Below are 14,415 nucleotides of genomic sequence, written 5' to 3'. Positions count from 1 at the left end.
GTAGGTTAATTGGCCATAGAAAATTGCCCCTACTGTGTAGGTGAATGGTAGGGGAGTTGAGAGAATGTGATGTGGGGAGTATAAATGAAGTGGGATTAATATAGGAATAGTGTTAATAGGTGGCCGATAGTGAATATTGACTTGGTGAGTCAAAGGGTCTGATTCCGTGCTATACCTCTTTGTAACTGTATGAATTTCCTCTGCATTTGTTCTATGTAATCTTGTCCTTCCTAAAGTACGACAGTCAGAAATGCTCACTATACACTGATGTGGCCTACCCAATGTTTTATAAAGTGATCCCATAACATTCCTGCCATTACATTTTATTCCAAGGCTAACAAAAACTAATATACCCAATGTCTTATTCACTACTTCATCTACCTGTGCTGTCACCTTCAAGGATCCTTTGACTTGAACACCTAAGTTCCTTTGTTCCCCAATACTCACTTGGGCCCTTCCATTCATCTGCAGGTCCTTATCCATCATTAAGATTGCTAAACTATCTAATGCCTCCAATTGTTTAATGGTAACGTGCTTTAAAATATCACCATCCTGCTCCTTGAAGTATTAATATTCCTACTTCATGAATATGGATGGGAGGTATTTATTCAATAGTTCATCTCAGTCTTCTGGTCACATGCATGGATTGCCCATTAGGTCCCTGGTTGGGGAGGGGGGAGGGGATTATTGACTTCAATTTACACAAAATACTTCAGGATTTTCCTTATTCTTATCCACCAATGCTATTTTGTATCTCATCTCTGGGCTCCTCACCTCTTAGGAACACATTAGGCCTAAACTCCACATATAACCATCAATTATTGAATGTAGACTGACTGCACATAGCCAGTCTGCTTTTGACAGGTACTATCCTGACATTGAAATTGCCCTTCCTGCAATTCAGCACCTTCATTTCCAATCCATCCTTATCCATTTCATATACTATGAGACTTTAGCATTAGGGTTCCTTTCTTCAAAATGATGACCTGTTTGCCAATATTTGGCAAGATTCTCCGACAGGATTATCTCCACATTGGCTCACAACTCACACTAAAAATTCTACTCCCTCAAAGCCTTTCACACTAAGCACCTGATCCCAGTTAATATTCGGTGGATGAAATCCCATATTATATCCTATTATTCTAACAACTCTCTTGGATTTACCTCCAATCTGCTCCACTACCTCTTACTAATTGTTAGGAGGCCTGTAGTACACCTCTAGCAAAGTGTTAACCCACTTTCTGTGTCAAAGCTTTACTCATATGGCCTAATTTAAAGAGCCTGCAGTAATGTTCTCCTTAGTTAACACTGCAATGCCAAAGACGTTTTACATCTCCCCTGCTATGCCTGAAGATATTGTACCCTAAAATACTGAGTTGACATTTCAGACCTTCTTTCACTACTATCTCTGTAACAACAGCAATTTTCTCATTTGCCAAAGAACACTATCAGTTTGTTTGGTTTGCTATTTACACACCTTTCATTAAATTAGATGCAACTTAGCTTTGCATATTAAGAACTATATATTTTCTGCTTAATGGACTCAGTTTCCTTTCTATATTTGACTGCACCTTTCCCCTCCCCCCTCCCCAATCATACATCAATGGTATATCCCATTCACCCTTCAAAATTTGTTTAATCCCTCCCCAACAATGCCAGCAAATTTCCTCAGAAGGATTTTGGATCTGTTCCAATTCAGGTGCAACTGATTCAGCTTCTTTAAGTCCCACTGCTGTAAATGGTCCCGGTGACCTAGAAATCTAATGCACTCCTTCCTACACCATCTCTATAGCAACACATTCATCTAATTGTCCAATTCCTATGACCAAGAGATTACAATCTTAGAGGTCCTGCTCTTTAATATGTTACCCATCTTGCTAAATCCATGGTACACTTCTTACCTTCTATTCCCCACTCCCCAACGGAATGCCTGTGACCATTTTGTAACATTGTTGGACTTGGCAACAGGAGCCAGCACACTGTCTCAGATTCAGGTCTACAGCCGCAGAAGTGCCTCTCTATTCCACTCACTATAGACTGTCTACCAGTATTATTCTTGGGCTCCCGCTCCTCTCCCTTCTGATTCAAGATAGACTACAATATGTGAGCTCGAAGAAGCACAATGAAAATATTTAACATACATGTTAATTTTTAATTTAGCTACTGTACTGAGCTCTTATATTCCGTAATCCTTAATTGGATGGAGATTGAGACTGTCTCCCAACATCATGTACATTGGATTCAGACTTCGAAACTGAAAAGTGTAAAATTACTGTTAACAAAGGATTTATTTTTGTGAAGTTACAGTAATCCTTTAATTTCAAAGTATTTGCCCTAGCATAGAGAATGATTTGTTCGAAACATTATAGTTTCAGATGTTACAGTTTCAAACAGGACTTTATACACTACTTTTGCAATTAATCTTGCAAGTATCTTTAGTATGAAAATATTTCTTTTCATGTATATTCTCAACACAAGGATTTGTGTGAACTTGTTAAAAGAAAGTTTAAATAGAGACTAAAAATTCACAGATCAACTTAATTTTTTCCTTAGGAATCCATACTTTTGTTCCCATTTAATGATTTTTCAGGCTAGTTCTGACTGGTGTTTTCTGTATTGCTCTGCAAACAAAGTAATATAAAACTCTTCGTGTCTGTGTATCAATTTGCATCCTTCCCATTCACCCAACAGAATGTGCTCGCTGACTGAATTTCCAGTTAAGCAATTAAACTTTTTCGATGGGAAGGAGTCCTCACCACCCAGTGATGATCCCTTCTACCGTCTCCACCGGACCGCTTCTTCTTGGACTCCCCCGGATGGTCCTCTACCTTCTTTAGACCTTTTCATCAACCGCCTCCACTCCCCTGACTTATTCTAACCTCTCCTCCCCTGAATGTACAGCCCTCCGCTCATTCTGCAACAACCTCAACTTGATAATCAAACCCGCCGACAAGGGAGGTGCTGTGGTAGTCTGGCGCGCTGACCTGGCTGAGGCCAGGCGACAACTCTCAGACACCTCCTCCTACTTATCCTTGGACCATGACCCCACAAACGAGCACCAGACCTTAATATCACACACCATTTCTGATTTTATTACTTCCGGCTCTCTGCATCCCAACCTTATCGTTCCCCAGCCCCACATGACCCAATTTTATCTTCTCCCCAAAATCCACAAACAGAACTGTCCTGGCAGACCCATTGTTTCTGCTTGTTCATGTCCCACCGAATTAATTTCCACATACCTCGACTCCATCCTATTCCCCCCTGGTCCAATCCCTCCCTACCTATGTCTAAGACACCTCACACCTCCATCCCCCACCAGGAAGGTCCTAAAGCCCTCTGTTTCTTCCTCGACCACAGAACCAGCCAATTTCCGTCTATCAATACTCCCCTTCTCCTAGCAGAGCTGGTCTGTTTCCAAGATGTATCCTTTAATCAATCAATAAAATCCCTCCATAATCTTTCCTCATTACTTCAGCCCCACAGCTAATTACAAACAAAATATTTGTCACATTTTTCTGACATTTACTTACTCCCTAATACTATGCCCTCTTAGTCAGTTAAGAGACCCATTCAAATTATTGTTAATTGTTTCATTTTTCTTCCAATCTGGAGTATTTCTTGCTAGCCTGTCTGGAATACACTCTCCAGTGTTTTGGTTCTCCTTTACTGAGTTCTGAAATGTTCCCATTGCAGCCTTTTGACAGCATTAACTTTGATAGATGTGGCGAGACCACTTTTCCTGTTGTTACTTTTTGTGATGAGAGCCTAAAGTGTAAATAGCAGTCCATAGTAGATTTTTAAACTTCATTCTTACCTTCTCTTAAATGTAGGAAGTCCCTTAATGAGGTAAGTTACGATCCTCTCATTGATTCTATTGTGAATGCGACTATTGACTATTGATCTGGCCTTCATGAGAAGGTGACCTTGATAACACTACCCCCTTATAGATTGCATAGCTCAGAATCATCAGTAAAACTGAGTGTAGGAGCCATTTTGCAGTTATTAGTTATTTTTGCTTATTAATATCACTACCTTGTATTCTGCTGTAGTTTGGGCACTATAGAGTTTATGCAATGCTTACGTAGGGGCTGGGCGGAGCCAGAGTACGGGCAGTTGGGTACTTGCGGGCATAGTGGGTGAGCTGGGAGGTGCTGACAGAGGGTCAGCTAGAAGCTCCGCCAAAAGATTTATCAGCCATGATGTAATCGCCTGTAAGTTTTATTAACTAGAAGATTAATACAAACTGTGTCGAAGTTATATCTGGCAATTCGTAGCGATCGCATAGACTGTGGTAAGATATGGAATTTTACCTAGCAATTAATAACCAGTTGATGACAAGAGATATGCCAATATGTTTATTGCACCTTCAAATAAAGAAGACTAACTATTAAACGTCTGGGAGGATCTCTGTTATTAGTTGTTCGAGTTATTACGCTTATCGCTGACCCGGTCTATGCAAGTGGCAGCTTGGGAGCTAATTGAGATAGACGAGAAGCTGGCCGCTACATCGCGTAAAATTCCTTCTTAGCTGAAGCGATCAGCTTGAATCCACTCCTTCGGAAAGTTCAGAGAACTTGCCTTCACTAGAGACGAAATGTGAGGTCTTATCTGAACTGGAGTGATTCATCGTGAAATCTGCCTAAGCTGGAACGATTTATTGGAATTGACTTTTTGGAAAGTTCAGAAAGCTTGTCTTCGCAGAAGGCGAAGGCTACGAGAGCTTCCTGACCAGTGAGAGATTTATTGCACTGAGTATGTGCAAGAAGGAACTGCAGATGCTGGTTTAAACCGAAGATAGACCCAAAAAGCTGGAGTAACTCAGCGGGACAGGCAGCATCTCTGGAGAGAAGGAAAGGGTGACATTTCGGGATGAAACCCTTCTTCAGACCCTTCTGAAGAATGGTCACAACCCGAAACGTCACCCATTTCTCTCCAGTAAAACGGTGTGGTTTAATAATGCTTAAAATGTTTGTCAAAGTAACAAATTGGTGCCATGTCAACTGCATTTTCATAGTCTCACTAGCAATGAGGCATTTATTGTCTACCTCTAATTGCTCTGAACTAAGGAGGCAATAAAGAATCAAACATAGACACAAAATGCTGGAGTAACTCAGTCTGAAGAATGGTCTCGACCCGAAACGTCACCCATTCCTTCTCTCCAGAGATGCTGCCTGTTCCGCTGAGTTACTCCAGCATTTTGTATCTACCTTCGATTTAAACCAGCATCTGTAGTTCTTTCTTACACAAAGAATCAAACATGTTGGTGGTCAAGACTCACATAGAGGCCAGCCTGGGAAAGTGTGATGATTTCCTTCCCTTAAGGATATTAATGAACCATGTAGGTTTTTATGCACATCTGCTTGTTTCATGGTTATTATCAATGAAACTAGTTTTTATCAGCTGCAGATAAGAACATGATATTCTGTATACTTATAGAAGAAGGGTCTGCAGATCTTACCCTGGGGGTAAGGTGCTGGTCATAGAGTCATAGATACAGTGTAAAAACAGGCCCTTTGGCCCAACTTGCCCACATCGACCAACACGTCCCAGCTACAGTCCCACCTGCCTGCGTTTGGCCCACACCCCTCCAAACCAGTCATATCCATGCACCTGTCTGTTTTTTAAACGTGCCACAACTACCGCCTCTGGCAGTGCATTCCATACGCCCACCACCCTTTGTGTGAAAAAGTTACCCCTCAGATTCCTATGAAATCTTTCCCCCTTCACCTTAAACCTATGTCCTCTAGTCCTCGATTCCCCTACTCTGGGCAAGAGACCCGATCTATTCCTCTCATAATTTTATACACCTCTATAAGATCACCCTGCATCCTCCTGCACCATTATATTACCAGCCTTGGAGGACATCTACAACACACGATGCCTCAGAAAAGCCACCAGCATTCACAAAGACTCCTCACACCCCTGCTATAGTGTCTGTTCGAAATTCTACCATCGGGCAGACGCTACAAGGCCTTCTACGCCCGCACCTCCAGACTCAGGAACAGCTTCATCCCCAGGGCCATAGCTGCTATGAACCGGTCCTGCTGAGCCAGATGGTCACATCGCACAGTGAACCGGCACAGACCTACTTGAACTTTATACTGTTTTAAAACTGTTTCTAATTTTGTGTCACTGGGTTGTATAAATTTATACTGATTAGCTAATTAATTTATTGCATCGTATGGAAGGCGCATTCCCAATCTCGTTGTACCCCTGTACAATGACAATAAAGATATATTGTATTGTATTGTATTGTATCAAAAGGTTGAAATAAAGAAATGTAGATGCTGGTAATATGAAGCAAAGAAAATGTGATAAACACTCAGTAAGTCAGACTGTATCTGTGTAAAGAGAAACAAAGTCAACGTTTCAGGTTAATAACAGGTTAATAATACTTTATTAAGACACAGGCTGACCTACTGAGAATGTCCAGTATTATCTCTTTTTAAAGTCTTAGTGTTATGAGGAACACAAACAGGCCCTTTGGCCCGTGATGTCCATTGTGCATATCTCTACTAATCACCACTCACCCACATTTATTCTGTAGCTTTCTATGCTTTGGCAATTCAAATACTTGTCTGGATGTCTGCCACTGTATGTTTCTTTTTTTCCTAGTCAGATGTGCAGCACTTTGGTCAACGTGGGTTGTTTTTAAATGTGCTATACAAATAAATTGACTTGACTTGACTTGACTTGGATGCTTTTTAAATGCCGTGAGCCTCAATCCTTCCTCAACCACCTTCAGATTCTAACCACTCTGCGCGAATAAATTAACCCACAGATCCCCTTTAAACCTCTTACCTCTCACCTCACACATAGACATCCCACCATCCAAAATAGATTCTTACTATCTAACCCCTCAATTTTGTATGCCTCTTTGGGTCAGTCCGCAGCCTCCTCTGCTCCACAGGAAACAAACCCAGTCTTTCCAGTCTCTCTTTATAACTGACTGCCCTAATCCAAGGCAACATCCTGGTGAGATCAGTCTGCACCCTTTCCAGCACAATCACATCCTTTCTGCAGTTTGGTTAAGAGAGTTGCACACAATACTTCACCTGTGACTAAACCAGTATTTTATAAATTGTAACATAACATCCCTGCTTTTATATTCTATGCCATGGCTAGTGAAGGCAAGTATCCCATATGTCTTCTTCACTACCATATCTTCCACTGCTGCTATTTGCATGGATTTATGGAGATGTATCTGAAGGTCACCGTTCAACAACACTCCCTTGGGCCCTAAAGTTTATGTTTACTGTTTATGTCCTGCTCTTATTTGACCTTTCAAAATACATTATTTAACATAGGTTTAACATAGATCAAATACACCAGTCTGAAGAAGGGTCTCGACCCGAAACGTCACCCATTCCTTCTCTCCCGAGATGCTGCCTGACCTGCTGAGTTACTCCAGCATTTGGTGAATAAATCGATTTGTACCAGCATCTGCAGTTATTTTCTTATACATTAAATACATAACTTTGATCTACCATTGCTCTGCCCAAATTTCCATCTGATCAATTTTTGTGTTACTAATCATGCCTCTCACATTCACATCCAAGTCATTGATGCATATTACATACCTCAGGGGTCCCAGCAATGATCCTTGTTCATAGACTCCAATCAGAACAGCAACCCTCCACATGTGTTACTCTCGTTTGAGTATCAGTTGGTCCACTTTCAGAAATACTTAATGTCACATCAAAAGGACAAGTAGAGATAGAGCAGATTCTAACTACTCCCACAAATGATAGCCAAAATGGTTTGGGCAAAAATTGATGTAACTGATTCTGAGTAGGCCTACATATAGTATGCCAAAGTCTGTAAACTCAAGCCAAAATAATTAAAATAGAAACATAGAAACCATAGAAAATAGGTGCAGGAGTCGGCCATTCGGCCCTTCGAGCCTGCACCGCCATTCAATATGATCCTGGCTGATCATCCAGCTCAGTAACCTGTACCTGCCTTCTCTCCATACCCCCTGATCCCTTTAGCCACAAGGGCCACATCTAACTCCCTCTTAAATATAGCCAATGAACTGGCCTCAACTACCTTCTGTGGCAGAGAATTCCACAGAATTACCACTCTCTGTATGAAGAAATGTTTTCTCATCTCGGTCCTAAAAGACTTCCCCCTTATCCTTAAGCTGTGACCCCTGGTTCTGGACTTCCCCAACATCGGGAACAATCTTCCCGCATCTAGCCTCTCCAACCCCTTAAGAATTTTATATGTTTCAATAAGATCCCCCCTCAGTCTTCTAAATTCCAGCGGGTATAAGCCTAGTCTATCCAGTCTTTCTTCATATGAAAGTCCTGCCATCCCAGGGATCAATCTGGTGAACCTTCCCTGTACTCCCTCTAAGGCTAGAATGTCTTTCCTCAGATTCTTGAGCAGGAATCTGCTAGAGCTTGAGCAGATTCTTGAGCAGGAATCTGCAAATTCCTGCTAGAATGTCTTTCCTCAGAATAGCTTGGATTTATAAAACAAAATTGACTTACAGGAAACAAACCCAGTCTTTCCAGTCTCAGAATATCAGAATAACGAGATATCATTTTTCACAACTCATTGAATTCTTTCATTTCAGATCACCTATCTGTGTGAAAGAAAATGTAATCTGCATTGCTTTAACCGTGTACTGAATGAAGCTCAATGATACACAAAACTGCACATTCTGAACTACCCATCTAGTTTTATTGGGCCTATAAAGCATTAAATGCATGTTTTGAGAGTTAATTGAAAATATTACTCACTATTCATGAGATCCTTGTGTTCAGCAAGTGTTTTCATGGGATCCAGCCAGTACTGTTTAAAATAAATGGTTAATATTAGAACAAATTACTAAGTTTCTTTTATGTGGAATATTACACAACTTCAGTAATATATTCGGAAGTAAATCAAATATGTTTTAGAGCAAGAACACCTGAAAGCCTTTTAGCAAGTACAGGTCCACCACTGATTTTCAAGCAACTAGTGGCCTGGCACCTCCTTCAAACCAGACAAAATTACAAGAGCGCACTTGAAATCTCCCCCAAATGTCCCCCTGAAAATATGGCGCCAAGGCTGGATGAGGAATTTGCCCCTGGTGACTAGGGTTCTGGAACTCTGGCCCAGCCGGAGCAGTCAGATCCGTTCCCATCGCCAACGTCTGAAGCCGACTTTTCAGGCCAGTTGCTCTGTTCCCCAACTGCCTGGGCGGACCGTTCAACACCTCTCAGAGGCTGTGACCTCTGTTGGTCCGACAAAATGGATAATCCAGCAATGCTGGAACCAAGGAAGAAGAAAAAAATGGTGTTGGATCTGTACATCTTTAGAATTATCAAATACTCTGATTTGTTTAGATTTGAACCATTCTCTTGTAAATACATTCAATATCTTTATCGGGCGTTAAAGAATTAACATTTTATTTCCTTCTACCCTTCATGGTATCCTTGCAATCTATTTTTATAAATGGCAGCAAAATTCCTGTTCAAGAATTCATAAGAGTGGGTGGTTTGAGGTATGGGTGGAAGGCAGAGGTGCAAAGAACAGGAGAACAGGATACCATTCCTGCATCTATTGAGACCAAATAGTCCTGATATTCAGCCTTGAACCTTGCAACACTTTTCAGTAAAATTTGCACCAGCTGGTATATCAGTTTTCATGTTTCAAATAGGCAATCATAATGAAATATGAAATAATAATTTTTTTAAAGATGTTATAAATACATTTTTTAAAGTTTAACTTCAAAACATTTCATAGGCAGAACAAAATAAATACAACATATCTTTTGACGTAAAACTTTGACAGTCAAGGGTGACATCCTTCCATTCCTACTTTTTTGCACATCTTTCATCCATTGTTCTTTATCTCTCCACATCAACGTCTAGATCTCTCGTTTTCCTTATCCCTAACCAGGTGGAGGGGAGGGGGAGAGGAGAGGGTGCTGCACCAATGCCAGAGAGGTTTGGGCCCAACAGGTCCACTTGGTCTAGTGAATATATAATTGCATGCTGCTTGTCAGCTCACTGAACATCAGCGGTGGAGGGAGACCTGATATATAAAATTAAGAATCATAGATAGGGTAAATAGTCACAATATCTTTCCGCAGGATGGAAATATCAAAGACCCGAGAGCATAGCTTTAAGGCAGGACGGGAAAAATTTAAAGGACATGTGAGGGGCAAGTTTTTTTTTCCCCACAGTGAGTGGTGGGTGCCTGGAACCTGCTACCTGGAGTCGTGGTGGAGGTAGATACGATTGTGGTGTTTAAGAGACATTAGATATGGAAGGATATGAATAATGAGCAGGCCAAGAAGAATGCTTTAACTTGGCAACCTGATTGGCATGGTTAGGTAAAAGAGCTTGTTCCTTTGCTGTACTGTTCTATGTTCCACGTTCTCCTCGGGCTGAGAACTGGAAGAGTGCCAGGACTCTCAGGTTTTCAGGCACTCATTATTTTATTGCACTTTTATTGTTGATTTAATGTTTCATTTGTAATGTTACATGGTTAAAGTGTTCTTTCTTCATCATTGATCCGAATCCTATTTGCATTATTACAGACATGCACAACTTTTTAAAACCAGCAATCTGCATGACAAGTACTGATTCCCTATTAACCACTCTGTTGTTAATGTCTTATTGTTTTAATAGTTTATTTGATTGATTTGTAACATTTTTGAATTGCTAGAATCTTCCAGCATGTAGAGATGCTAGAATCTTCCAGCATGTACTTGTGTCATGTGCTAAAGAAAATGTTGGTATACAAAGTTAAAAACTGAAGATAAAAAAATATCTATTTCTAATAAATAACACTTTTTAAGGTAAATGATTGCAGCCTTATTTGCCAAACATTTGGCCCCATTTAACCGTTTCGTATCACTTACAGTTTGATGACTTCTGTCACAATATCGCAAACCAAAATATTCTGTTTCCATTAGGTTAACGTTTCGAAAGACATAATCCAGGACAATAGACCCCTTAGTAGATTTCTGTGGAAAATAATTCAAAAGCACCATTTCAGAAAAATAATCACTGCATGTACAAACCATTACACTTTTATTACAGAGTTTTTAACTGTGAGAAAATAGTGACATTGACAAAACAATTATGAGTAAAAATGTAATATAAATGTGGTAAAATATATTCTTTGTCAACTGGCTAATAAAATGTACAATACATTGAAAACAAGTAGTGCTGAGAAACATTATATTAGTGACCACACTTTGAAAATATTTGACAGGTTGCAACATGCTTTTAGGGACTTGCAATCATATGGTAAAACAACTATATGATTGTACATCTAGTATCAAAATCTATTTTGTTGTTGACTGGCAAATATTGGGGAAAGAAACCAGAACAACATTTTTCTCTTACTTAATTAACACCATAGGATCTTTTAGATCTATTATTGTGTTCAGATGTGGCATAGAATCTTCAATTGAAAGTCAGCCGTTCTGAAAATCGAACATTCCACTGAATATTTCTCTGAAGTGTGAGTTTACATTCTGTTCAAATGTTAAGTGTGTCTTTAATCCAAATGCTTTGTATATTTTGAAAATGGATTGAATATTTCTGCACACAAAGGCATAATAATTAAATTTTGCTCAAATATATCACTGAAAATATTGTTTGAGTTAGTAAAGTTCAAATACTCGTAAATTGTATCTGAATGTGTAGCTCCTCCTAATGACATCACAGAGATTAATCAAGATTGCACCATAAAGTATTTTGTGCTTTTCTGTCCAGTGAAATAGCTGCCTCGATTAACTCAGTGCAGCAAAACTATTAATCCGGCACGAGATTTTGAGCTGGACTACCAGATTTGAAGGAATGTCAGTGGTTGATATCTGGAACATGCTCCAGAGGTGGTGGAATCAGATACATCATTATATTTAAGAGGCATCTTCTATATATTACTATATTATTATTACTATAACTCTCATCTTATTTGTTTGTATATTTGTTCGTTCGTAAATATATTTATACCCGAAATACAGCCAAAACGGTACACGATATGGCAACAATTTTAGGCCTACCTTACTCACCATTGGCCTGCGGTTCAAATGGTTGTTATATTTTTTAAGTTATTCACTTTTTAAACTTTAAAAATCACTTTTTAAACTTTAATAAATCCCTTTTCCACTTTCCCTGCCTGTCAGCGGCGCCTGCCACTGTAATTCCTCCGTGTTCGACGTCACAGTGGGAACCCAACGTGTCCACGCCTATGCAGTTAGGAACTGTTGATCTAATACAGATGCTCTCCGACTTACGATGCTTCGACTTACGATATTTCGACTTGCGATGGTGCAAACGGCAGCGACCCAGGGGGGAGGGGAGATGGAGTGGGGGAATGGAGTGGGTGAGTGAGTGGGTGGGGGGGACGGAAGGAGGGGGGGAGATGGGGGGTTGAGGGGGAATGGAGTGGGTGAGTGGAGGGTGGGGAAGGGGGGGGGGAGTGGGGGAGGAGACAGTGCTAGACCAATGCAGGAGAGGTTTTGGGGAGTTTTAAGCGGGGTTGAGGGGGGATGGAGTGGGTGATGGGAGGATAAGGGGGGTTGAGGAGGATGGAGTGGGTGAGGGGGGAGGAGAAGGGGGGAAGGGTGGAGTGGGGGGGAGGGGAAGGGGGAGAGGTGGGGAGGGGAGGGTGTTAGACCAATGGAGAAGAGGTTTGGGCCCAACGGGTCCACCCTTTTCTAGTTATATATAAAGGGAGGTGCCGCTGAGAAGCCAAGGCTGGAGCTTTGCGAGTCGGAGGTAGAGCCTTACAAGTCGACGAAGCCCACGGCTATTGGTGCCTGGGTCGACAGAGCCAGCGGTTGGGTCGGCGCCACCGAGGCATCCAGACAGGACAAGGCAGCGTTAATGAAGAGGTCGGTGCGGCGGTCAATGATGGCGCCAACCAGCGGACGAGGATGGTCACGTGGAAGTGAGGACACCGCTGCTGAGGGAAGGAACAAAGGAGGACCTGACGTGGGGAGAGGGAAAGAGCAACGAGGAACTGGCGCAGTGGGGGGTGGTTAGGGGGGAATTTGTAACTTTGTAAGCCCCCTTTAAGGGTGACTATTTGCATATCTTGGGTATGCAAGCAAAGAATTTCACTGTGACTTGTCACAAGTGGCAATAAAGTATTCAATTCAATTCAATTCTTCATTTATTTAGGCTCATGAACAGTCAAGGTATGGAAGGAGAGACATATTGTGGACAAATAGGATTAGTGTAGATGGGCATAAAGATCTCTGTGGATGTGGTGGGTTGAAGGGGTTCCTTTTGTTTTGTACAAATCCACGACTCTCATACTCAAATATACCTTTATATCACTTTTTTTCTTATACAGTAACATTCCAATGAAGCCAGTAAACTTTAAAGAAGTACATGACACAACCAGGTAAGTTTCTTTCGTGTTCTTGTTCTATGGCTGTATGAAACTTTGCGAGTCTTCAAGGTACAACAGAAGTCTTTATTCCATTAACTCAATGCTGGCAGCAAGACAACTAAAATGGCTGCAACTACACAATCTGACTGCACACTCCACACTGTCTAGAGATGACTTTTTCGGTTACAGGCGTAACAAACGGACTCGATATACGGTCACTCACGGTGATGATGAGCAGTCGAGCCGCACCGGTAGCAGGGTTTCGATCCTCCCCCCACAGGGGAACGGCTCTTCTGAAACTGCCCTTATTCTCCGGATTTGCTCTGGGTCGATCAAATGGTTTCTGGCATTGCGGACGAGTCTGACAAACTGTATGCACCTCTTGAGGGAGCTTCGATGCTGTATCGCCGGCCATTTTGTGCAGTTCTTTACTTAGCAGCTCGGCCATTTTAGCACAATGCAGCACATTCTTCAATGAGGCGTCCGATTCCTTGAGAATCACCTGCTGTATGAATGCGTGCCTGCAGCCCATGATCAGTCTATCCCGCAATGCATTGTCTTGGCACTTCTTGCAGCATTGAGCTTTAAAATCACATGCCTTTGCCTTGGTGCGAAGTTCAACAAGAAATTCGGTGATAGATTGCCCTTCCTGTTGCACCATCCGGTAGAAATCGAGGCGAGCTGCGAGGAAATTTCAACTTTCTTCGTAACGCAGCTGCAAAGCCATTGTGATTTCAGCATATGAAACTTCAGTTACTTCTTCTGTAAGTAAATTTTGAAGTAGTGCAAAAGTTTCTGGAGACATTGATGAACACAAGACAGCGGCACTTTCGACCTTGTGCGCACCATTGAACAACCTACGAAAACAGGATGTCGAATGGCACTGGTCTAAAGAGTGTGACCATGCATTCACCAGGTTGAAGGAGATGCTGGCCCAGAAGACGCGTTTGGTCCACTATGTTCCATCGAAGCCGATCTCGCTGGCCGCCGATGCATTGCCGTACGGTCTTGGAGCTGTAATCTCACAAACGGCGCAAAACGGCAAGGAAGAACCAATCGCGTTCG

General features: G+C 41.6%; 1 protein-coding gene across 4 annotated transcripts in view; it reads right to left on the bottom strand.

Annotated features, from left to right (window-relative positions):
- epb41l4a (erythrocyte membrane protein band 4.1 like 4A) overlaps nucleotides 1-14,415 on the bottom strand; it is a 139,003-nt gene that overhangs the window by 79,706 nt on the left and 44,882 nt on the right. For 3 of the 4 annotated variants that reach the window (XM_078396358.1, XM_078396355.1, XM_078396356.1), the window contains 2 exons: nucleotides 10,862-10,966; nucleotides 8,751-8,802 (listed from right to left, as the gene is read on the bottom strand). In XM_078396358.1, coding sequence (XP_078252484.1) covers nucleotides 8,751-8,802; nucleotides 10,862-10,912 — 103 coding nt within the window. In that variant the 5' untranslated portion in view covers nucleotides 10,913-10,966. Of the gene's footprint in view, nucleotides 1-8,750; nucleotides 8,803-10,861; nucleotides 11,027-14,415 lie in introns of those variants that run through there. The other variant, XM_078396357.1, reaches the window with a different exon arrangement.

This window comes from Rhinoraja longicauda, chromosome 3, assembly GCF_053455715.1.
Source record: "Rhinoraja longicauda isolate Sanriku21f chromosome 3, sRhiLon1.1, whole genome shotgun sequence".
Lineage (NCBI taxonomy): Eukaryota > Metazoa > Chordata > Chondrichthyes > Rajiformes > Arhynchobatidae > Rhinoraja > Rhinoraja longicauda.
The sequence above is the reverse complement of the archived record's forward strand: the minus strand, read 5'-3'. Positions and strand labels throughout refer to the sequence as shown.